General features: G+C 47.4%; 1 protein-coding gene across 2 annotated transcripts in view; it reads left to right on the forward strand.

Moving 5' to 3' along the window:
- The window catches only part of NCMAP (non-compact myelin associated protein), a 142401-nt gene that overhangs the window by 108594 nt on the left and 8535 nt on the right, over positions 1 to 25272 (forward strand). For both annotated transcript variants that reach the window (XM_075336087.1, XM_075336088.1), the window contains exon 3: positions 21790 to 21874. In XM_075336087.1, the coding sequence (XP_075192202.1) occupies positions 21790 to 21874 (85 nt within the window). The remainder of the gene's footprint in view (positions 1 to 21789; positions 21875 to 25272) is intronic.

Consider the following 25272-nt stretch of genomic DNA (forward strand, 5'->3'; position numbering starts at 1 on the left):
AACATCCCGTCCACCTCCTTCCTACCGCATTGCAGGTGGACGGAGGTAAGGAGATGCTCGTCGCTCCCGCGGTGTCACACATAGCAATGTGTGATGCCGCAGGAATGACGAACAACATCGTACGGGTTGCAGCAGCGATATTACGGAAATTAACGACGTGTCAACGATCACCGTTTTGGAACGATTTTGCGATCGTTGATCATCGCTCATTAGTGTTACACGCTGTGATGTCGCTACCGCTGCCGGATGTGCGTCACTAACGACGTGACCCAGACGATATATCGGTAGCAATGTCGCAGCGTGTAAAGTACCCCTAACAGATTCATAAACAATCCAAAAAAGAAAAAAGAAAGGCACTCACCGGGCTGCTGTGAAAAATCTTATTTAATCCGACATGAAGTTACAGGTGATATAAAAGGCTGTGGGGGAGGGAGGTGCACGGAGCACGCAGGACGACGGACGTTTCGTGCCTATAGGGCACTTCGACAGGTCCACCAATGCGCCCGGTGAGTGCCTTTCTTTTTTTGATTGTTAAAGGATGACTGTCACTCTTACTCAGTCTGGGGCTTCATGCTAAATCTTGCCTCGTGGGGTAGGGATGATTCTGAGAAAGGTCAGGAATCAGCTCAGAACTACATGGGAGGACCTGGTGAATGACCTGAAGAGAGCTGGGATCACTCTCTCAAAAATTACCGTTAGTAACAGACTACACTGTAATGGATTAAAATCCTTGCAGGGCACGCAAATTCCCCCTGCCAATGCCAAAACATGTCCAGGCTCATTTTAAGTCCACCAATGACTATCTGAATGATCCAGAGGAGGCATGGGAGAAAATCATATGGTCAGATGAGACCAAAATAAAGCTTTCTGATATCAACTTCATTCGGCGTGTGGGCAGAAAGAAGGATGAGTACAACACCAAGAACACTGTCCCGACCGTGAAGCATGGGGGTGGAAACATCATACTTTAAGGGTGCTTTTCTGCAGAGGCGACAGGACGACTGCACCATATTGAAGGGAGGATGGATGGGGTTATTTATAGCAAAATTTTGGCCAACAACTGCCTCGCTCAGTAAGGACATTGAAGATGGGTTGTGGTGGGGTCTTCCAGCCTGACAGTGATTCAAAATAGACAGCCAGGGCAACTAAGCAGTGGCTCCATAAGAAGCATTTGAACATTCTGGAGAAGCCTAGCCAGTCTCCAGACCTGAGCCCAATAGAAAATCTTTGGAGGGAGCTGAAATTCAATGTTGCCCATTGACAACCCCGAAACCTGAAAGATCTGGAGAACATCTGTATGGAGGAGTTGGCCAAAATCCCTGCTGCAGTGTGTGCAAACCTGGTCAAGAACTACAGGAAACGTCTGACCTCTGTAATTGCAAACAAAAGGTTTCTGTACCAAATATTAAGTTCTGTTTTTCTATTGTATCAAACACTTATTTCATGAAATAAAATGCAAATTACTTATTTATAAATCCTACAATGTGATTTTCTGGATTTGTTTTATTGTGTCCCAGGTGAAGTGTACCTTCAATAAAAATTAGAGACCTCTCCATTCTTTGTAGGTTGGAAAACTTGCAAAATCGTGTATCAAATACTTATTTTCCCCACTGTATACTTCTGCTGATTGTTTCATAGGTTATTACTTCATATATAATGTTTTACATGTAAAGTGATCTACAAAAGCTCATTCATAAACTGTAACACATTGTAACACAATTCTTCAGACCGAATGTAATACTGTATATATAATACACCTTCTGACTCCATGATGTATAGCTGTACAATACAAAAAAAAACATAAAATAGAATCAGAAAAAGCTTAGGTGCATTTCTGTTTGTTTTCCCTAATGTAACGTAATATAACAAGTAGATTTTTATCATACCCATTTATGTATATAGCACTACGTTACACAAAACAAAACATCTAGCTGTACGGGTATACTCAAACTGGATACATTGATGTAAATCCACAGCTGAATCCACATGTGTAAAATTTAAACCTTTCCAGTAGCTGTAATCCACATAATCCATCTGTATTAATAGAATTGTGGTGGAAGGCCACAACAGAAATTTACATGAGGTGGATTTCATATTTTGCACCAGTCCAGGCTCATAGAGACATCAATGAACTCGATCCAAGCACGGACTGTCTCAGATCTCCCCGCCCAAGCTCGACAGACTAATAAGCATATATGATGCTAGAGTTGAGGTGGAGAGACTCGTGGACAGTCGTTGCATTTTAGCCCTTGCTTGGACCAAGTTTCATAGACATCTACAGTGCCTTGAAAAAGTATTCATCCCCCTTGGCTTTTTACCTATTTTCTTTCATTACTACCTGTCTAAATATTTTTGTAATCGCATTTATCTGTGATGCATCAGCACTAAATAGTCTAAAGGCCGCTTTACACGCTGCGATCTCGCTAGCGAGATCGCTAGCGTGCGTACACGCCCCCATCGTTTGTGCGTCACGGGCAAGTCACTGCCCGTGGTGCAGAAAATCGCGCGGACCCGTCACACTACTTACCTGCCTAGCGACGTCGCTGTGACCGGCGTACCGCCTTCTTTCTAAGGGGGCGGTTCGTTCGGCGTCATAGCTACGTCACTAAGCGGCCGCCCAATCAAAGCGGAGGGGCAGAGATAAGCGGGACGAACATTCCACCCACTTCCTTCCTTCCTCATTGCTGGCGGAATGCAGGTAAGGTGAGGTTCCTCGTTCCTGCGGTGTCACACGTAGCGATGTGTGCTGCTGCAAGAACGACGAACAACATCGTAACTGCAGTAGCAACGATAATTGAGATCAGGGGGGGATGTCACCGATTAGCGATTTTGAGCGTTTTTGCAACGATTCAAAATCGCTAATTGGTGTTACACGCAATGACATCGCTAACGAAGACGGATGTGCGTCACAAAATTCGTGACAATGACATCACTTTAGCGATGCCGTAGCGTGTAAAGCGGCCTTAAGTTGGGGAAGTGAAGGGATAAAAATATAGGCAAAAATTAAATTTATGGGACAAAATAAATAAAAATTGCCATGCATTCACCGAGTGTCAGTGTATTCAATCTTTCGCATCTGGCACAGATCCTGTAGCATCCATTTACTGCTGCGGTCGTAACTCCTCTCCAGTCCTTGTCCCATGACTGAACTGGTGGAGTTGGACATGGCAGCGTCCAAAACCCAAAGGCCTCCCCTATGGCCTGCTGGGTATGCTTATGTGTCTCCCCGGTTGTTGACCCCTGGACGGTGTCCGCGAACACCAGTCCTCTGCAGAATAGTATCCCACCGCTGCCACCAATTGTGGAGACACGGGGATCAGTGAGTGCTCTCTTCCGCTGATCCGGCCGCCTTTAGAAAGACAGCATGGCCCAGGGCTCATCCCAACTGAACGCCCGACCTCCTTAACCATGGGCGGAACACTACTCAGATAACCCAGTATGAGGAAATCACAATATTAAGACTTTATTGGATCCCCAAACAATTAACGGCATATGGCACATAACCAGCAGAACCACAGAATGTAACAAAGCAGCAGTTTATCACCCTTCCGCTGGCTCACCAGGGATTAGATCGTCCGTGCCTCAGAACTTCCAGGGCTACTTACTCCAAACCAGCAGCACCCCGCTTTCGCCGGGCACCCACCGAGAATGGATTAACGCCAGATTTAGGAAGCTGGCTGAGGGCTGCAAAGTCTGTAGTCAGGTGACTGGATTGTCCCAAGCTGGATTCCTTCCTTAGGTAGTCCTTCATATCTCATATCTCAGCCAAATCATTGCATTCGATGCTGAAGTCCATGTAGTATTATAATCCAGGTTCAGTTATGGCTTGCCAATCGGATCCACAGATCCTAGATTGGTATCATGTAGCAAGAGTCTACCCGGGCAATGGACAGTCCTCCTTCTTATACCCCTGAGCTCTGCATTCAGACCATTGGGGTCTTCACGATTGGTGGATAAGACTGGGCTCTTATTGGCTAGATTTCAAGCCGTATAAAAAATATCTCTAGTAATAATGGTCTCTGTCAGAGACGAGGGAGAGACAGCTAAGTTACATTGCATTAACAATACACATAGTGATACAATGGGAGGTTTGCATAATTGATTTTTCTGAGTATCTGACTTTCACTGGCCAAGGCAATTACATGAGTCAACAAGAACTTTAACACTAGACTCCTAAAGACCCCTTTACACACTGAGACTTTCTAGCGATGCCACCAGCGATCCCAACCTGGCCGGGATCGCTACAAAGTCTCTTTTGAGTGGTGAGCTTTCAAACAGACAGACCTGGCCAACGACGCAGCAGCGATGCGGACCTGCAGAATGACCTAGCTGGTCATTAGGGACGTGTTAAAGCAGCTATTTGAAAGGGAAGTCTCTAACGAAGTCGTTGTAACGGTGTGAAACACACCAATACATGCTGCTCAGCGGGAAACAAAAGACCAAAAAATGGTCCTGAAAGATTTGTAGCGATTAGCAACCTCACAGCGGGGGCCAGGTTGCTGATGCGTTTCACACACACTGCAATGTCGCTGGGGAGGTCACTATTGCGCTAACCGGTGACGTTACAGCGATGTCGTTAGCGATGTTGCAGTGTGTAAAGGGAACTTAAGAGTCTCGTAGAAACAATTATCCCCTGTTTATAAACAAACTACCATCATGTCTGGCTGAATTTTAAGAAACTTAACCCTTGCTAGGCACTGACAGAGAACATGTCGTCACAGAGATCTCCAAACAAGTCAGAGACAAAGTTGTTGAGAAATACAAGTCAGTGTTAGGCTATGTGTGCACGTTGTGTTCATTTACGCAGCATAAATAGTCACTGCATGTGCGTCTCAGAACGCAGCCGAAAAGCTGCGTTCTGAGACGCATTCGGCAGAACGCAACGTGCGCACATTCCTGCAGAATTCATGCGTTTTGGATGCTTGCTCTGCCATGGGAAAAGCATCCAGAGCGCACATTTTTGACAGTGCGATCCCACTCGGCTTTGCTGCATCCCCATAGACTTGCAGCAGAGCCGACTGGGACTGGAATGTCAAAAAGAGCACATGGCTGGCTGCGGGAGACAGTGCCGCGCAATCAGAATGAACGCGGATGAACTTCACCCGACTTCATTGTGATCTGTGCGTGTGCCGCGGCTTGATTTGCGGTCACAGGTGAAGGACTCACCTGTGACCGCAAATCTGAGTGACTGAAGTGAGCCGCGTGATCACCGGTGCCGTCACTCAGGTTACCCGCGGCCAGCTCGAGTCCTCCACTCGAGACCTGTGGCCGCGGGTAACCTGAGAGACGTCTCCGCTGACAGTGTGGCTCACTTCAGTTTCTGCGTGGAGCGGACAGGAGCGGCGGTGTTGTACGGCCGCTCCTGTCAGCTTCATGTAGCAGAGCTGGATGCGTCGTGGGACCTCGTGGATTACGCCGGACCTGGAGGGGTGTTTTGGGATTTTAATAAACTGGTGAAAGAGGGTGTTTTTTGTCTTTTATTTCAAATAAAGGATTTTTCGGGTGTATGTGTTTATTTACTTTCACTTACAGGTTAATCATTTGGGGTGTCTCATAGATACCTGCAATGATTAACCTAGGACTTAGTGGCAGCTATGGGCTGCAACTAACTCCTTATTACCCAGATTTCCACCGCACCAGGGCAGTTCTGGATGAGCCGGGTAGAGTCCAGGGACTGTCGCATCTAATCCATGCGACAATTCCGGGCATCTGCTGGCTGATATTTTTAGGCTGGGGGGCTCCCCATAACGTGGGGCTCCCCATCCTGAGAATACCAGCCTTCAGCCGTGTGGCTTTAACCTGGCTGGTATCAAAATTGGGGGGGACTGCACGCCGTTTTTTTTTTAATTATTTATTTATTTATTTTACTGCACCACATAGAGCCGCCCACCAGCGGCTGTGATTGGTTGCAGTGAGACAGCTGTCACTCAGCATGGGGGCATGTCTCACTGCAACCAATCATAGGCGCCGGTGGGCGAGGGAAGCAGGGAATACAAGATTGAATAATGGATGGCCGGCATTTTCAAAGCAGGAGAAGCCGCCGGAGCAGTGTGACAGTTGTGCAGCACCGCGCCCGTGATCGGTCAGTGATCGGTGAGTATGAGAGAGGGGGGAGAGGGTTAAACCGACAGAGAGAGAGACCAACCGACAGGGAGACAGAGAGACCGACAGGGAGACACAGAGACTGATAGACAGACAGAGAGAGAGACCGACATTACGCACAAAAGAAGTGACATGTTGCTTTTTAGAATGCAGCGATTTGGCAGCAGCCGAAACGCTGCGTTCTAATACGCAACGTGAGCATGGATTATGCACAATCTTCATAGATTGTGCTGGGGACGCAGGACGCATGCAGTTACACTGCGGTGCAGATCGCAGCGTAACTGCATGAAAATATGCAACGTGCGCACATAGCCTTAGGTTCTAAAAATATATCCCAATCTCTGATGATCCCCGGAGCACCATCAAATCCATTATCATCAAATGGAAAGAACATGATACCACATCAAACCTAGCAAGAGAAGGCCACCCACCAAAACTCTGAGCCCAGGCAAGGAAAGCATTAATCAGAGGCAGCATAGAGACAGCAAAGACTGGAGTATCTGTCCATACAACCAAAATAAGATGTTGTCATGATTCGCCTCCCTATACACATGGCTAGGGGGCGGAGCCTTCTCTCGGGCCTCACTTCCGGCCCCTGGATGCCTTAAAAGCTGACACTTCCAGTGAACAAGCGCCGGCTATAAGCTTAGCTCTGCTTTGCCTGTGATTGCTGGTCCTGTGAGTGATATCCTGATCTGTCTGTTCCTGTGCCCCCATGCCCTTGTCTGTGTTTTGTCCCCTGGTCGTCCCTCCTGTCCTGTGTCCCCCCTCCTATTTCCCCACTTGGTTGCTTCCTCCGGTACTGACCTTAGCCTGACTTTGACTTCGCTTCTGCTCTCTCCTCCGGTCCTGCTTCTGCCCGTACGGTGTTTGACCCAGCCTGTCTCACTATTCCTCACATATCCTGCAGTTCTTCCTCTCAGCAGTGATTAGGCAGTGCATGAGAACGCTGTGCATTTCCTTCCTGGTTCTCATTGCTCTGTGTAGTGTCGTCTGCTGCAGAGCTCTGGCTCCCCCTGGTGGCAGCATTACAGTATAGCCGGCCGAAATAGGCTTTATCTCCCATAGGAGGGAAAAAAAAAAAAAAAAAGCCATTTAATTCTTGGTAGTGGGATTCAACTTTTCAGGATACCAGACTGTAATGGATCCACTCAGTATTTTGTGCGCGCAAGTAGCCAACCTTACGCAGCTGGTGCAGGATTTGGCTGCAGAGCATCGCACCCTGGTAGCTACACACAACATTCTGCAGAGTGAGGTTTCTGCTTCTGCGAGGCCCACCTCAGTGGCAGTTACCTCACAAACCGTAGGACAGCATAGTCCCACTGATGTCCAACTGACCTCCCCCGAACCCACGGTGATGCTCCCCGATAAATTCTCGGGGGAGAAAAACCTATTTCGGACATTTAGGGAGAGTTGCAGTCTTCTTTTCACTCTCCGACCTCGGTCCTCGGGGAATGAGATCCAGCGGGTGGGGATCATCATGTCGTTACTTAGAGGGGGTCCCCAGACCTGGGCGTTTTCCCTACCACCTTCGGCCCCGGAACGGCATTCGGTTGACCTCTTCTTTGACTCCCTCAAGGTGATATATGACGAACCAGACCGTGTACGGGTGGCTGAGGACAGGATCATGTGTCTCACTCAGGGAAACCACACTGCTGAGCTATATTGTTCTGAGTTTCGGCAGTGGTCCACTGAGGTACGGTGGAATGATTCTGCACTCAGGTGCCAATTCCGGAGAGGTCTTTCGGACTCCCTGAAAGACGCTTTGGCTCTGCACCCTCCTCCCAGCACCTTGGATGATGCGATGACGGAGGCAGTTCGTATGGACCGCAGATTACGGGAAAGAAGGGGAACCATGCGTGAGATTCCGCCCCCTCTACCTAGGGCACCTTCTTTGCCGGCTATGGAACAGATGGAAGTTGGAGCCATCAGTCCGGATGAGAAGGAGAGGAGAAGACGCCGGGATCTCAAGCTGTGCTTCTATTGTGGACACCATGGACACTGGAGGAAAGACTGCCCGGCTTGCCCCTCCGCTAAACAGTCGTCGGGAAACTTCTAAGTCTGGGTAACGGTCGAGGAGGTTGCCCAGACTATCAGGTACCTTTCCTATCCTCCAATAAGATACTTCTGAATGTCGACCTCCGGGTCAAGGAGTCGGTCTGGTCTGCTACTGCCTTTGTTGACTGTGGGTCCGCTATGAACTTCATTGACTCTGAGTTGGTCCAAAGATTAGAGTTAGGGACAGTGAGGTTAGAAGGACCCATTCAACTCCTGGCAATTGATAAAACACCGCTGCCTCAAAACCTCATTTGGTTTGCTACAGAAAAATTTACTCTAGTGATCAGGTCTCTGCATTCTGAAACGATTTCTTGTTTTGTAATGGCCAATCTCCCTGCTGGATTATTGTTGGGGTATCCATGGTTACGGTTACATAATCCTGTTATTGATTGGGAGTGTCGTACCATAGTCAAATGGAGTCCTGCTTGTCATAAAAGGTGTTTACAATCTGTACCTGTGTTCTCCGTAAGTCCTGAGGGTCTTCCGGAATACCTGAGGGACTACGGAGACGTATTCTCGGAAACAGAGGCCGAGGTTTTGCCGGCTCATTGCCCATATGACTGTGCCATCGATTTACTTCCCAATACCAAATTGCCCAAGGCCCGTTTATATCACCTCTCGGGTCCAGAAAGGGCTGCTATGAAATCATACATATCTGAGAGTATACGTAAAGGGCATATCCGTCCTTCTTCTTCCCCTGTGGCTGCTGGGTTCTTTTTTGTAAAGAAGAAGGACGGAGGATTAAGGCCATGTCTCGATTTCCGAGAATTAAACAAAATTACTGTGAAAAACACGTATCCGCTTCCACTCATCCCTGATCTCTACAACCAACTCTCTGAAGCCCGGTGCTTTACCAAACTAGATCTCAGGGGGGCCTATAATCTTATCCGTATTAGAGAAGGGGATAAGTGGAAAATGGCCTTTCTGACGTCAGAGGGGTTATTCGAGAATTTGGTGATGCCTTTTGGTCTAACAAATGCCCCGGCGGTGTTTCAAAATTTCATCAACGATATCTTCTCTGATTTTCTTGGTCGTTTTGTGGTCATCTATCTCGATGACATTTTGATTTATTCTGCCGATAGAAATACGCATATTATGCATGTTCGCTCAGTATTACAGAGATTGAGTGATAACCATCTGTTTGCCAAGCTTGAAAAATGTGTTTTCTCTGTTCAGGAAATAGCCTTTCTTGGGTTACTCCTTTCTCGTGATGGGTTTAAAATGGACCCAGGAAAGGTGCAGGCTATCGTGGATTGGGTGCAACCCAGGAATATCAAGGCGCTACAATGCTTTTTGGGTTTCGCAAATTATTATCGAAGGTTCATTAAGGGGTTCTCTCAAATTGCCAAGCCATTGACTGACCTTACACGGAAAGGGGTGGATCTGCAGAACTGGTCACAAACGGCTGTCCAGGCCTTTCTTGAGTTAAAGGACCGGTTCATGTCCACCCCAGTCCTGGTACAGCCTGACCTCGAGGCGCCGTTTGATGTGGAGATCGACGCCTCAGAGGTGGGGGTGGGAGCTGTTCTCTCTCAGGGTCCTGCTACTCTGACTAATCTGCGACCATGTGCGTTCTTCTCCAAGAAATTCACTCCGGCTGAGAGGAACTATGATGTGGGTAACCGTGAATTATTGGCGGTAAAGTTGGCATTCGAAGAATGGAGGCATTTTTTGGAGGGTGCTGTTCACCGTATTACTGTCATCACTGATCATAAAAACCTCGCGTATATCGAGTCCGCCAAGAGATTGACGCCTCGACAAGCGAGGTGGACTCTTTTCTTTTCTAGATTTCATTTTTGTATTACTTTTTGGCCGAGGTCTAAAAACGTGAGGGCAGATGCACTGTCTCGTAGTTTGGACCCGGTGTCACCTCCAGAGCCTCCTTCCTCCATTCTTCCACGAGGGGTGGTGGTCGCTGCCTTGTCGTCCGAGTTAGAGGCTGAGGTCAGGGAGGCCTAGTCCTCAGCGCCATCTTCCGCTCCAGACACTAAACTGTTTGTCCCTTTGCACCTCCGGTTACGGGTACTTCAAGAGTTCCATGAGTCCGTACTTAGTGGCCATCCTGGAGTTACAGCCACTCGCAGGGCTGTTGCTCGACTGTTTTGGTGGCCATCTCTTCACTCTTATGTTGCTCGGTTTGTGTCTGACTGTGCTACATGTGCCCGTGCTAAGGTATGTCGTAACCGGCCGGCCGGGGAACTGGTTCCATTACCTGTTCCTGAAAGACCATGGACCCACTTGTCCATGGATTTCATTACGGACCTCCCTGTCTCAAATAGTATGACTGTGATCTGGGTGGTGGTGGATCGTTTTAGTAAACAGGCACATTTTGTTCCCCTCTCCGGTCTACCTTCTGCTGCGGCCCTTGCCAACCACTTTATTGACCAGGTGGTTCAGTTACATGGGTTGCCCCTGAATATTGTGTCTGACAGGGGGGTACAATTCATTTCTCGGTTTTGGAGGGCCTTGTGCAGGCGGTTGGGAATTGAGTTGTCCTTCTCGTCCGCCTATCATCCCGAGTCCATTGGGCAGACGGAAAGGACGAATCAGACCCTTGAGCAAATCCTGCGGTGCTTGGTTTCTGCTCAGCAGGAGGATTGGTGTACGTTTTTGCCCCTTGTGGAGTTTGCATTCAATAGCAGAGTCCATCAGTCTACGGGAACTTCTCCCTTCTTCTGTAATTACGGGTTTCACCCTCACTTCGGGACCTTCTCTAGAGTGGATTCGGGTAGTCCAGGGGCTGACTCCAGCGTTCAGCATCTGGGGGAGGTATGGAAGGAGGTACGGTGGTGCATCGTGATGGCTTAACAGTCCCAGAAACGCCAAGCGGACAAACGCCGTTCTCTGGGACCCCCCTTTCAGGTGGGGGACAAAGTGTGGTTGTCCACTCGGAATATCAGGCTCAGGGTTCCGTCTGCTAAGTTGGGTCCTAAGTTTATAGGGCCCTATGAGATCATCGAAGTGATCAACCCGGTGGCCTTTCGGTTGCAACTGCCCCAGACCTTGCGTATTCCCAATGTGTTTCATACCTCCTTGCTTAAGCTATTTGTTCCTTCTGTGGTGGATTCTCAGACCCCTCCGGCTCCGATACTGGTGAACGGTGAGGAGGAGTACGAAATTCAGCGTATTATCGACTCTCGTTGGGTTCGTAGTTCCCTCCAGTATCTGATTCATTGGAAGGGTTATGGTCCGGAGGACCGGTCCTGGGTGCCGGCTCGATCTGTGCGGGCCGATCGGTTAATTGCGGCTTTCCACCGAAAATATCCTGGGAAGCCTGGGGGTCCGGTGGCCCCCCCTTGAGGAGGGGGTACTGTCATGATTCGCCTCCCTATACACATGGCTAGGGGGCGGAGCCTTCTCTCGGGCCTCACTTCCGGCCCCTGGATGCCTTAAAAGCTGACACTTCCAGTGAACCAGCGCCGGCTATAAGCTTAGCTCTGCTTTGCCTGTGATTGCTGGTCCTGTGAGTGATATCCTGAACTGTCTGTTCCTGTGCCCCCGTGCCTTTGTCTGTGTTCTGTCCCCTGGTCGTCCCTCCTGTCCTGTGTCCCCCTCCTATTTCCCCACTTGGTTGCTTCCTCCGGTACTGACCTTAGTCTGACTTTGACTTCGCTTCTGCTCGCTCCTCCGGTCCTGCTTCTGCCCGTACGGTGTTTGACCCAGCCTGTCTCACTATTCCTCACATACCCTGCAGTTCTGCCTCTCAGCTGTGCTGATTAGGCAGTGCATGAGAACGCTGTGCATTTCCTTCCTGGTTCTCATTGCTCTGTGTAGTGTTGTCTGCTGCAGAGCTCTGGCTCCCCCTGGTGGCAGCATTACAGATGTACACTCTATAGAGCTGGCCTATTTGGAAGAGTGGCCAGAAAAAAAAACTTTTCTTACAGTCAAAAATTGGAAGGCTCATATTGATTTTTCCAAAAGACATGTTGGAGACTCCCAAATGTGTGGAGGAAGGTTCTGTGGTCAGATGAGACCAAAATTGAATTTTTGGCCACCATGGTAAACACTATGTCTAGGACCAAACCAACACAGCCCATTACCCCAAGAACACCATCCCCACAGAGAAACATGGTGGTGGCAACATCATGCTGTGATAATGTTTTTTGGCAGCAGGGACAGGGAAAATGGTCCGAGTCGAGGGGAAGATAAATGATGCAAAATACAGGCATATTCCTCAGCAAAACCTGTTTTCAGTCTGCCAGTGATTTGAGACTAGTATGAAGGTTCACCTTTCGACAAGACAATAACCCAAAGCATACTGCTAAAGCAACACCCGAGTGGTTTAATGGGAAACGTGTAAATGTATTGGAGTGGCCTGGTCAAAGCCCAGATCTTAATCTAATTTAGAATCTGTGGTCAGACTTGAAGATTACTGTTCACTAGAGTAAACTATCAAACTTGAAGGAGCTGGAGCGGTTTTGCCTTAAGGAAAGAGCAAAAATTCCAGTGGCAAGATGTGGAAAGCTCATAGAGACTTATCCAAAGCGACTTGCTGCTGTAATTGCAGCAAAAGGAGGCTCTACAAAGTACTGACTTTAGAGGGGTGAATAGTAATGCACATTGTAGTTTTCAGTTATTTTGTCCAATATGTTGTTTGCTTCACAATAAAAAATCAAACAAATGTTTACAGTTGTAGACATGTTCTTTGCATGAACTGATGCAAACCATCAAAAAAACTATGAAATTCCAGGTTGTGAGGTGGCAAAACACGAAAACTGGCAAGCGGGTGTGAATACTTTGGTAAGGCAACTGTATATGAACCATAAGAGGAAGTCCATCACATGCTCTTTCAAACAAATCATTTCTCACAATAGTTCATAATGTTTGCTTGCCCTAATTCTGTAACTCTTTCCACTGGTATACTTTGTGTGAATTTGTGTTCTGCATTTTGGGTGGATCATTAGTTGCATATCATTATTTTTATTACACCTATTTCATATTATTGTTTAGTTTATGTATGATGTGCGATGGTGATGTATGATTTGATTTAAATGTCTGGTGGAAAGATTGCGTAACAGGTTGAAGTGCCGCTGAAGGGAACGCTTGTTAGGGAAAAAATTGCCCCAGAATGACGGGATGTTTGATAAGCGGAAGTGTCCAGGATCACGCCGTCAGACCTAAGGGACAGGACACCAAATACAGTTGATGCGATATTTGAATAAAAGGGACCTGGCAATAGTCAACCCGCCACTGGTATTCATTTTGAGCCTTCAGGCTATCCAAGAACTCTGGTTGAAAAAGGACAACCTTGATAATGTAAAGGTGTGACTGGACCACATGGCTGAGGGTCCAATATCTGTGGTTTAGTGATGTCTGGTGTGGCCACAATCAAAAGTTAGAGTGTGCAAGGACTAGGACAGTTTATACTACCCAAGCAATGTTACCTTCAAGTAGTGTACCCAAAAGCGAGGGACTAAAGTTTGCTTGAAAAGATTGGCTTGTGTGGTTACTCCTCTGCTCCACCACAGGAAGGGAAATTCCCCAAAGAGGGCTTTTCCTGCCTTTACAGAGGAAGTGCGACCTAAGCAATCTTTTGATCATTATCTTAAAGAATCACTAGGTCCTTGGTGCCTGAGGGGTATGTAGCACTGAATGTTTGGTATGAATAGGGACCAAGGAATTTGAAGTTACACCTCTGTTTGTGCCTCAGCTAGAAAACACAATGGGTGTTGACGCATAATTACAGTGCATTTTGCAATGTATCCCACCAAAACTGTCTGCGAAACCTGAAAACCTACAATGTTTTTCTCACTATCTGATATTAAATCAGAATAAACGTTTCCCATTTTAGCTCAATTAGGAACCAAAATTATTTATATTTGCCAAATGCCACAATAATGACAGAGAATGTTTAAGGCCCTTTTATTACTTTCTGCAAAGTCAAAAGTTTACATACATTTCATTAGTATTTGGTACCATTGGCCTTAAACTATGACATGGGTCAAACATTTAGGATATCCTTCCACAAGCTTGTCACAATAGTTGGTAGGAATTTGGGCCCATTCCTCCTGACAGAACTGGTGTAACTGAGCCATGTTTGTAGGTCGCCTTGCTCGCACCTGCCTTGTCAGCTGTGTCCATATATTTTCAATAGGATTGAGATCAGGGCTTTGTGATGGCCACTCCAAAACATTCAAATGGTTATCCTTAAGCCAATTTGTAACTAGTTTGGCAGTATGTTTCTGGTAATTGTCCATTTGGAAGACACATTTCCACCCAAGCTGTAACTTCCTGGCTGCTGTCTTGAGATGTTGCTTCAGAATTGCCACATAATCTTCTTTCCTCATGATGCCATCTATTTTGTGAAGTCCACCAGTCCCTCTTGCAGCAAAACAAGCCCAACACATGATGCTGCCACCCCCATGTTTCACAGTTGGGATGGTGTTCTTAGGCTTCAAAGCTACTCCCTTTTTTCTCCAAATGTAACGATGGTCATTATGGCCAAACAGTTCAATTTTAGTTTTGTCAGACCAGAGGACGTCTCCAAAAATTAAGGTCTTTGTTCCTGTGTGTTTTTGCAAACATTAATCTGGCTTTTGTATGTTTCTTTTGGAGTAACGGCTTCTTCCTGACAGAGTAGCCTTTCAGCCCATGTTGATACGGTATTTGTTTCACTGTGGATAATGACACTATCTTACCACCTTCTGCCAGCATCTTCACAAGGTCTTTTCCTATTGTTCTTGGGTTGATTTGCACATGTGTGACCAAAGCATGTTCATCTCTGGTACACAGAACCCCTCTCCTTCCTGAGCTGTATGATGGCTGGACATTCCCATCTTGTTTTTACTTGCATACAATTGATTGTACAGATGAACGAGGCACCTTCAGGTATCTGTAAATTGCATCCCAGGATGAATCAGTCTTGTGCAAGTCCACAATTCTCTTCCTGAGATCTTGGCTGATTTCTTTTTACTTTCCAATGATGCTACACAAAGAAGCAGTGTGTTTCATGTGTACATTAAAATACATCCATTGATATTAACTCAGATGTTGCCAATAAACCTATCAGAAGCTTTGAAAGACATGACATCATCCTATGGACTGTCTCATATTGTTTAAAGGCATATTACTCTTAACAGGGCGTCACACGATACGATATATCAAGCGATTGCACGAGCGATCGTACCCGCCCCCATCGTTTGTGCGGCACGGGCATTTAGTTGACCGTGGCGCACAAAGTCGTTAAACCGCCGTCACACGTACTTACCTCCCAGATCCCAGACGACCTCGCTGTGGGCGGCAAACATCCACTTCCTAAAGGGGGAGGGACGTTCGGCGTCACAGCGACGTCACACAGTGGCTGGATAATAGAAGCAGAGGGGCGGAGATGAGCGGGACGTAAACATCTCGCCCACCTCCTTCCTTCAGCATTGCAGCCGGGACGCAGGTAAGCTGCAGTTCATCGTTCCCGGGGTGTCACACGGAGCGATGTGTGCTACCCCGGGAACGATGAACAACCAGCGCAAAGTAGAATAAACGATTTTTTTAAAAATGAGCGATGTGTAAACGATTCGCGATTCGTAACCGATTTGCGATTGTTTACAGACACTTGTAGGTGTCACACGGGACGACGTCGCAAACGATGCCGGATGTGCCCCCAACGACATATATGCCGTGACCCCAACGACATATCGCACGACAGATCGTCTCGTGTGACGCCTGCATTAGTGTATGTAAAATTTTGACTTTGCAGAAAGTAAAAAAAATGCCATAAAACATTCTCTCTCATTATTTTGGTATTTGGCAAATATAAATAATTTTGGTTCCTAATTGACCTAAAACGGGAAAGGTTTATTCTGTTTTTATGTCAGATACTCCCGTGCCAGCAGCCGGTGCTGCTCGGATCCGGATCTACGGTACGGCTCGAGGGGTTCTCCGGACCCGGGGTTCGCGCAGACACTCTGAAGAAAAGGGGACGTATTTATACGGTATTGGTTGTGGAATGTCTGTGACGCCACCCACGGTGTGTGGTGAGATGTAGCACCACCGCTGCCATTGCGGGGCTCCCGGGGACGTTGGGCTGGCAGCTGGGAGTTAACCCCTCCGTGGGCAGGGATGGATGTCCCGGGACCCAGTGTCTCTATGCTGAGGATGGTGATTGCAGGGGTCGGCGCACCCGGCCAGGCCGGGGATGTTACTCACGGTCGAATAAAGCACACAAGTCCTGTGGTAAACCAAGGGGATGGTGGCCGGCTGCCGCAGATGGGTGTGTCTGATCCCACACCCGGGCTGGTAGTCAAAGTCTCTCTCCTCTGCACTCTGTGTATCGTAGAAAGAACTTCCCAGTGTGAAACACGGGAGTCTGCTCCCGGTCCTTTGATTGGGAGCCGTGCCCATCTGACGCTGACCCTTGGGATCTACGGGCCCTGGAGGTTGCCCTATACCTCTCTGTGGGTGGTTGTCTACTTTTTGGGACTTAGGTTGGGACAGGATCTATAATCCTGTCCTAAATTGGTTAATCAGCTAGGCCGTCGGTGCCGGTCCTAGCTTCAGGGTCCAAGTACCCCCTCTGTGCACACGGTTTCCGGTTCAGTTCTCCGGTGTCGGTACTGGCAGGCTACAACCCTGTCCCGGTCCACCTCAGATCTCCGGCTGCCGTCTTCCCGTCTTCTGCAGACTCTGGCTACCGTCTGCCACCTAGCCAAGGTGTCAGGGCTCTGACCCTGCACCTGTCAGGCTTCACCTCCTGACTTCAAAACTACTTAACTGATCTAGACTTATCTGCCTGCTTTCCCGTCCCGGGCTCTCTAGACCCCTAGGTGGGCGTTTCCTCACCGCCTGGTCCCGCCCGCTGGTGTGTCTGTCCTTCCCTGAGGGGGGTGACTAGGGTTTCAGGTCAGCTTATTTAACCCTTCGTGGGATTGGTGTTATGCAGGGGCCTACGTTTGCAACTACCTGGTTTTCCAGGGCGCTACACATATATACGAGGATGAGGGCCATATTTACCAGTATTTGTGAGATATATACCAAGATGAGGGCCATATATATCAGAATGGGGCAATATAGTATGTACCAGGATAGGGGACATATATAGCAGGATTTGGACATATATAGCAGGATAGGGGACATATTTACTAGAATTTGGGATGTATACCAGGATGGGGGACATGGTTATCAGGTTTTGGGACAAATGCCAGGATGGGGGAAATAGCTATCAGGAGTTGAGACATATATACCAGACATCCATAGAAGTTGAAAACCACGGCACATCCAGCCAGTATCCCAAAGGGGCTTTATTCAAGTCCAACAGTGCATTAAAACAGTGGGCAGAGGACTGGCTGCAGGTCTCCTGGGAACGACGGCCGTTTCGTACCTCTTGGTATATACCAGAATGGGGGCCATATAGCCCAGGATAGGGCAGCACAGTGGCTCAGTGGTTAGCACTGACGTTTTGCAACTCTGGGTTCCCAGGTTCAAATCCCACCAAGAATAACATCTGCAAGGAGTTTATATGTTCTCCCTATGTTTGTGGGTGGTACTCTCTGGCATTTTATCAATAGACATGATGGCAATGTATCCACTTTTGAACTCAAAGGGATTGAAAGGGTTAAATATCCCTTTCGTAGTGGTGACATAAAAAGAAAACTCACCAACAGGGAGACCTGGTGCATTTACCATTTAAAGACGAGAGTCCCTGGGTATTAACATCAGACAAGATCTAATCTATTACTATGAGTGATAGTGAACAGATAGAAAGATATATTATTATTATTATTATTATTATTTATTTATAGAGCACCATTAATTCCATGGTGCTGTACGTGAGAAGGGGTTACATACAGAATACATACACACAGACTAGTACAGAGGGAAGAGGGCCCTACTCTTGCGGGCTTACATTCTATAGGATTTTGGGGAGGAGACAGTAGGTGGGGTGTAGATTGGTCGGGCGGCGGCTCCGCTCGGTGGTCGGGTGGCGGCTCCGCTCGGTGGTCGGGCGGCGGCTCCGCACGGTGGTTGGGCGGCAGCTCCGCACGGTGGTCGGGCGGCGGCTCCGTACGATAGTGAAGCAGTGAGGTCAGTGTAGATTATAGGCATTTCTGAACAGATGGGTTTTCAGGTTCCGTTTGAAGCTTGCAAGGGTAGCAGATAGTCTGATGTGTTGAGGCAGCGAGTTCCAGAAGACTGGGGATGCTCGGGAGAAGTCTTAGAGTCGGTTGTGTGAGCAGCGAATGAGAGAGGAGGAGACAAGGAGATCTTGGGAGGACCGGAGGTGACGTGTTGGAGTGTAGTGGGAGATTAGTTCGGAGATATACAGAGGAGACAGATCATGCACAGCTTTGTAGGTCAGTGTTAGTAGTTTGAACTGGATAACAGAATAGCTTGATAGATATAGCAATAGCTAGCTTGGCCAGCTGTTTTTTAATTATTTTTTGGTAAAAAAAATTACGTTGGTTCCCCCCATTTTTCATATCCAGCACAGGAACAGCAGCAGCTATGGGCTGCAACCCTGCTGGTTATAAAAAATAAAGAGGATACTACGCTTTTTTTTTTTTTTTTTTTTAAATTGATGTATTTTTTAAAAAAAAAAAATGATGTGGCATCCCCCCCATTTTTCTAAAACCAGCCAAAGTGCAACAGACAACTGTGGGGCTGATATTATTAGGGTGGGAAGGGCCTTGGTTATTTGGCCCTTTCCAGCCTAACAATAGCAGCCCACAGCCACCCCAGAAGTTGTGCATCCATTAGATACGCCATTTATGGCTCGGCTCTTCCCGTTGCTCTAGTGCAGTGGCAATTGGGGTAATCAGGAGTTAATGGCAGCTCACATCTGCCACTGAGCCCTAGATTAGTAATGGGAGGCATGTATAAGACCCACATCACTAATCTGTAAGTGAAAGTAAATAAACACAAACACCCAAAAAATCCTTTATTTGAAATAAAAGACAAATCAACATCCTCTTTCACCACTTTATTAAAACCCAAAACACCCCTGCAGGTCCGATATAATCTACATGAGGACCCACGACTCTTCCAGCACTGCTTCATCTGAAGCTCACAGCAAGAGCTATATAACATGACTGCGCACTGTGAGGTTCAGGCAGTGACTGAAATGAGCCACGTGATCAGCAGTGATGTCACTCAGATAATTTGTGGTTACAGCGGGAGGACTCCAGCTGTGGCCACAGCTAACCTGAGTGACGTCACTGCTGATTGCGGCTCAGTCTAAGCCATTAACTCCTTATTACCCCAATTGCCACTGCACCAGGGCAATAGGGAAGAGCCTGGTAAAGTGCCAAGACTGTCACATCTAATGGATGCGGCAATTCCGGGAGGCTGCAGGCTGATATTTTTAGGCTGGGGGCGCCCAATAACCATGGGTCTCCGCAGCCTGAGAATACTAGCCCCCAGCTGTCGGGCTTTATCTGTGCTGGGTATCATAATATGAGGGATCCTACACCAATTTTTTTTATTTAATTATTTATTTATTTTACTGTACGATATAGAACCGATCACCGGCGTCTGTGATTGGAAGCCTCAGAAACGCTGTCACTCAGAGTGGGAGCTTGTCTGACTGCAATCAATCACAGATGCCGGTGGGCGGGGGAAGCAGTGCATATTCAATGAAGCTAATGAGCAACCCGGAAGTGAATGAGCGGCCACAGGAGCAGTGTGACAGCTGCCCTGGTGAATCGGTAAGCATGAAGCATTTGCTCCTACCCCATAGTGCCGAATTTTGGTCCCCATAGATTTTATATAGGGACCGTCATCTAGCCAGATACCAGGGATCAATCCCCCACCGACCCAGAGTCCACGGGGATTGATCTGGCAGTCTTCCAAAATGCAGGGAGAAAACGCAAAAAGAGTTGACATGCTGCATCTTGGCTGCATCTTCATAAACACAGCCAAAAAAAATGCACTGTGTGGAAAGCAAAATAGAAATCTCATAGACTTTACCGGGGAAGGAAATTCATGCATTTGGGTGAATCTCTGTGACCTCAAACTTCACAAAAAACGCAGTAAAAAATGTAGTGTGCGGATGAAGCCTTAAGCGGGCTTTACACGCTATGATATATCAAACGATATGTCGTCAGGGTCACGTCGTTAGTGACGCACATCCGGCCTCGTTTGACATATCGTAGCATGTAACACAAATGAGCGACTGTGAACGAGCAAAAATACTCACCTTATCGTTGCTCATTGACACGTCGCTCTTTTTCAAAAAATCGAACGTCCTTCTGTGCTCTGGTTGTTCATCGTTCCTGAGGCAGCACACGTCGCTCCGTGTGACACCCCGGGAACGATGAACTGCAGCTTACCTGCGGCCGCCGGCAATGCGGAAGGAAGAAGGTGGGCGGGATGTTTACGTCCTGCTCATCTCCGCCCCTCCGCTTCTATTGGCCGGCCGCTGTGTGACGTCGCTGTGACGCCGAACATCCCTCCCCCTTCAGGAAGTGGATGTTCGCCGCCCACAGCGAGGTCGTTCGGGAGGTAAGTACGTGTGACGGGGGTTACTGACTTTGTGCGACACGGGCAACAAATTGCCCGTGCCACACAAACGATGGAGGTGGGTGCCATCGCAAATGCGATTGCATGAGATATTGACGCGTGTTAAGCAGCCTTTACTCTACTATTTTAGATAGGTTAGTATTTTAGTTTATGGTGTGTTTTTTACTGTTTATGAAATAACATAATGTTATTTATGAATAATTATTGTATATGCTATTGCCCTGTGACTCTTGAATTCCTCCAATTTGTGCCACATTTATACTTTGCAATTTTATCTTATAATTATTAAAATATATCTGTTAAGATTGGTAGTGGTAGTGTATGACTCCAATACTTTTTGTAGAAGATATATTATTGAGATTTTCTACTGTTTATTGTTTATTTTGCTTACTTACATAGCGACATCATACTCCCCATCGCTTTACAGACAATATTACTATTGACATATGATAATGATGGAATTGTTGAAATGGTCTTAGGGGTACTTTGCACACTACGACATCGCAAGCCAATGCTGTGATGCCGAGCGCGATAGTCCCCGCCCCCGTCGCAGCAGCGATATCTTGTGATTGCTGCCGTAGCGAACATTATCGCTACGGCAGCTTCACATGCACTTACCTGCCCTGCGACGTCGCTCTGGCCGGCGAACTGCCTCCTTCCTAAGGGGGCGAGTCGTGTGGCGTCACAGCGACGTCTCACGGCAGGCGGCCAATAGGAGCGGAGGGACGGAGATGAATGGGACGTAAACATCTCGCCCACCTCCTTCCTTCCGCATTGTAGCCGGGACGCAGGTAAGGTGATGTTCCTCGCTCCTACGGCTTCACACACAGCGATGTGTGCTGCCTGCTGGAATGAGGAACAACATCGTACCGTCGCAGTTGCGAAATTATGGAAATGTCGGACCCTACACTGATCATATGATAACGACGCTTTTGCGCTTGTTAATCGTATGTAAAAGGATTCACATACTGCGATGTCGACAGCGACGCTGGATGTGCGTCACTTTCGATTTGACCCCACCGACATCCCACCTGCGATGTCGTAGTGTGCAAAGTGCCCCTTAGTTCATAGCGCTAATGATATTGAATTTCTATGTAGCATATGCACTGCAAAAGGTCCGAAGAGGAAATGTTGTCCACATACCCTAAATCATTGGTGTTTTTGTTGTTTTTTCTACAGGTGCTGGTGCAATAGTTGCTGCTATTGTGGTTGGTGTCATTATAATATTTTCACTGGTACTCATTGGCCTCAAGATGTATAATAGGTAAATATATTATTCAGATAAGTGACATAAGTTAAAAGAAGTTGAATTAACGAATCACTCCCAAAAAGTTTTATATTCCCTAAACTTATCTAAATGTGAATATAATGTAGTGTAAGTGCAATAAATACCATATTATCCATTTTTCAGTGCCACTCCGGTCCTTTTGTAACTCATGTGACTGAATTTCCAACTCGCCAGATCACACATGCGTCATGTGAGGACCAGAGTGGTGCTAGAAACTGGTGAAGAATGGGATTGGCATTTATTTTGCTGCACATTCACAACATTTCATACTCATTAAAGGCCACTTTACACGCAGCGACATCACTAGCGATGTCGCTGCCGATCGGACCCACCCACGTCGTTTGTGCATCACGGACAAATCGCTACCCGTGGCGCACAATATCGCTAGTACCCGTCACACGGACTTACCTTCCCACGACGTTGCTGTGGCCAGCAAACAGCCTCTTTCCTAAGGGGGCGGTTCATGCGGCATCACAGTGACGTCTCACGGCAGGCGACCAATAGAAGCAGAGGGGCGAAGAGCAGCCGCATGTAATTCACGCCCACCTCGTTGCCGGAGGACGTGAGATGCTGTTCATCATTCCTGGGGTGTCACACGTGTGTGCTGCCTCAGGAACGACGAACAACCTCCGTCCTGAACCAGCAACGACATTTGGGATTTGAATGACGTGTCAACGATCAACGATAAGGTGAGAATTTTTGATCTTTGGTGGTCACTCGTACATGTCACATGAAACGACGTCGCTAACGAGGCCGGATGTGCGTCACGAATTCCGTGACCCTGACGACATCTCATTAGCGATGTCGTTGCGTGTAAAGCGGCCTTTAGGCCCGTTTCACACGTCAGTGAAAAACAGTGACGTTTTTCACTGGCGTGTAAAACATGCACATGTCCCTGCGTGTGCCGAAAATCACGGCACACGTGGGTTGTCAAAGTGCAATCCGGGCTCCGTTCTCCGTGGCCCGTGATTGCACTTAGAGATTCACTCACCTGCACCCGCTCCCGCTGTCCATGGTGCTGATCGCTCCCGCGATGCATTATCCGGCCGGCGGTGACCCCTGCAGCAGCTGCTTCCGGGTCGGCTGTGTCGCGCATAATGAATATGCGCGACAGTAATCAGCCAGCACAAAAGGAGCAGGGAGGACGGGCTGCAGAGGACATCGCTGGACGCCGGGTGAGTTAAAATGTTTTTTATTTTAAAAGTACGTTTTTTTTTCTGGCACGTGTTTCACGGACCACACCACTGCGTGGTCCGTGGAACATCAGTGATGCCAGAAAAAAATGGACATGTCTCCGTGCAGCAATCACGCACACGCGGGTACGCTGCACGGAGACACGTGCAGTGACAAATCACTGACGTGTGAGCAGACCCATTCATTATAATGGGTCTGCGTATGTCCGTGATTCTGGTACGTTTAAAAAAAAGCACAAACGTACCAGAATCACTGACGTGTGAAAGGGGCCTTAGGGAATGCAACATTCTAGGGAGTGTTTCTTCAACTCTAAAAGTACCTGATAAATAATATATCAGTAAGCATTAAGGCATATACGTTATAGAGTGTATGGCAGTGATCAGATGTAAGGTAAAAAATAGTGGGTCATTAATAAATATAAACATGTATACAGTCATGGCCGAATGTGTTGGCACCCTTAAAATAGATCCAGAAAAATAAGTATTTCTCCTAGACAATTATTACAATTATACATGATTTGTAACACGTTTATTTCCTTTGTGTGTATTAGAACAACACACAAAAAACAGCGGGAAAAAGAAAGGCAAATTGGACATAATTTCACATAAAACTTCAAAAGTGGGCAGAATAAAATTGTTGGCACCCTCAACTTAATATTTGGTTGCACACCCTTTGGAATAAATATCTGCAATGAATCGCTTCCTATAACCATCAACAAGTTTCTTACACTTCTCACCTTGAATTTTGGATGACTCTTCTTTTGTAAACTACTCCAGATTTAGCATATTTGAAGGCACCTTCTCCCAACAGCAATTGTAGGGTCGTTCCACAGGAGGTGTTCAATGGGATTTAGATTCGGACTCACTGCTGCCACTGCAGAACTCTTCGGTGCTTTGTTTCCATCTATTTCTGGGTGCTTTTTGACATATGTTTGGGGTCATTGTCCTGCTGGATGTCCAATGACTTAGGATGCAAACCCAGATTTCTGACACTACATTGTGACCAAAAATCCTTTGGTAATTTCATGATGCGTTGCACACAATGAAGGCACCCAGTGCAAGTAGTACCAAGACAGCCCCAAAATATCTTTAAACCTCCACCATTTTTGACTGTACGTAGTGTGTTCTCTTCAATATATAGTATAATGATGTGCGTTACCAAAAAGCTCTACCTTGGTCTCATCTATCCACAAGACGCTTTCCCAGAAGGATTCTGGCTTACTCACATACATTATGGCAAACTGCAGTCTGGCTTTTTTATGTCTTTATGTCAGTACGTAGTGGGGTCTTCCTGGGTCTCCTGCGATAGCACTTAATTTCATTCAAATGTTGACAGATAGTTCGTGCTGACAGTAATCCACCCTAAGCCTCCTAGACAGCTTGAATTTCTTTGGAACTCGATTGAGGCCGGTTATCCACAATTTGGACTATCGTGCATTGCAACCTTTCATTAATTTTCTCTGACGTCCATCTCCAGAGAGATTAGCTACAGTGTAAGTAAAGGGTTGTAAATTTCTTGATTATGTTGCACACCATGGACAAGGAACATCAAGATCTCAGGAGATGTATTTTTAATCATGAAATTGTTGATATACTGTATTCTACAATTTTGGTTCTCAAGTCCTCAGACAATTCTCTACACCTTTTTCTGATCTCCATATTTTGTGTGGCACACTTAGGGGTGCTTCACACACAGCGAGCTCACTGCCGAGATCGCTGCTGAGTCACGCTTTTTGTGACGCAGCAGTGACCTCATTAGCGATCTCGCTGTGTGTGACACTGAGCAGCGATCTGGCCCCTGCTGCGAGATTGCTGCTCGTTACACACAGCCCTGGTTCGTTTTCTTCAAAGGCGCTCTCCCACTGTGACACACAGATCGCTGTGTGTGACAGCGAGAGAGCGACAAATGAAGCGAGCAGGGGAGCAGGAGCCGGCGTCTGACAGCTGAGGTAAGCTTGTAACCAAGATAAACATCGGGTAACCAAGGTGGTTACCCGATATTTACCTTAGTTACCAGCCTCTGCAGCTCTCACGCTGCCTGTGCTGCCGGCTCCAGCTCTCTGCACATGTAGCTGCTGTACACATCGTGTTAATTAACCCGATGTGTACAGCAGCTAGGAGAGCAAGGAGCCAGCGCTCAGTGTGCGCGGCTCCCTGCTCCCTGCACACACAGCTAAGCGG

Source organism: Anomaloglossus baeobatrachus, chromosome 2, assembly GCF_048569485.1.
Source record: "Anomaloglossus baeobatrachus isolate aAnoBae1 chromosome 2, aAnoBae1.hap1, whole genome shotgun sequence".
In the NCBI taxonomy this organism is placed as follows: Eukaryota; Metazoa; Chordata; class Amphibia; order Anura; family Aromobatidae; genus Anomaloglossus; species Anomaloglossus baeobatrachus.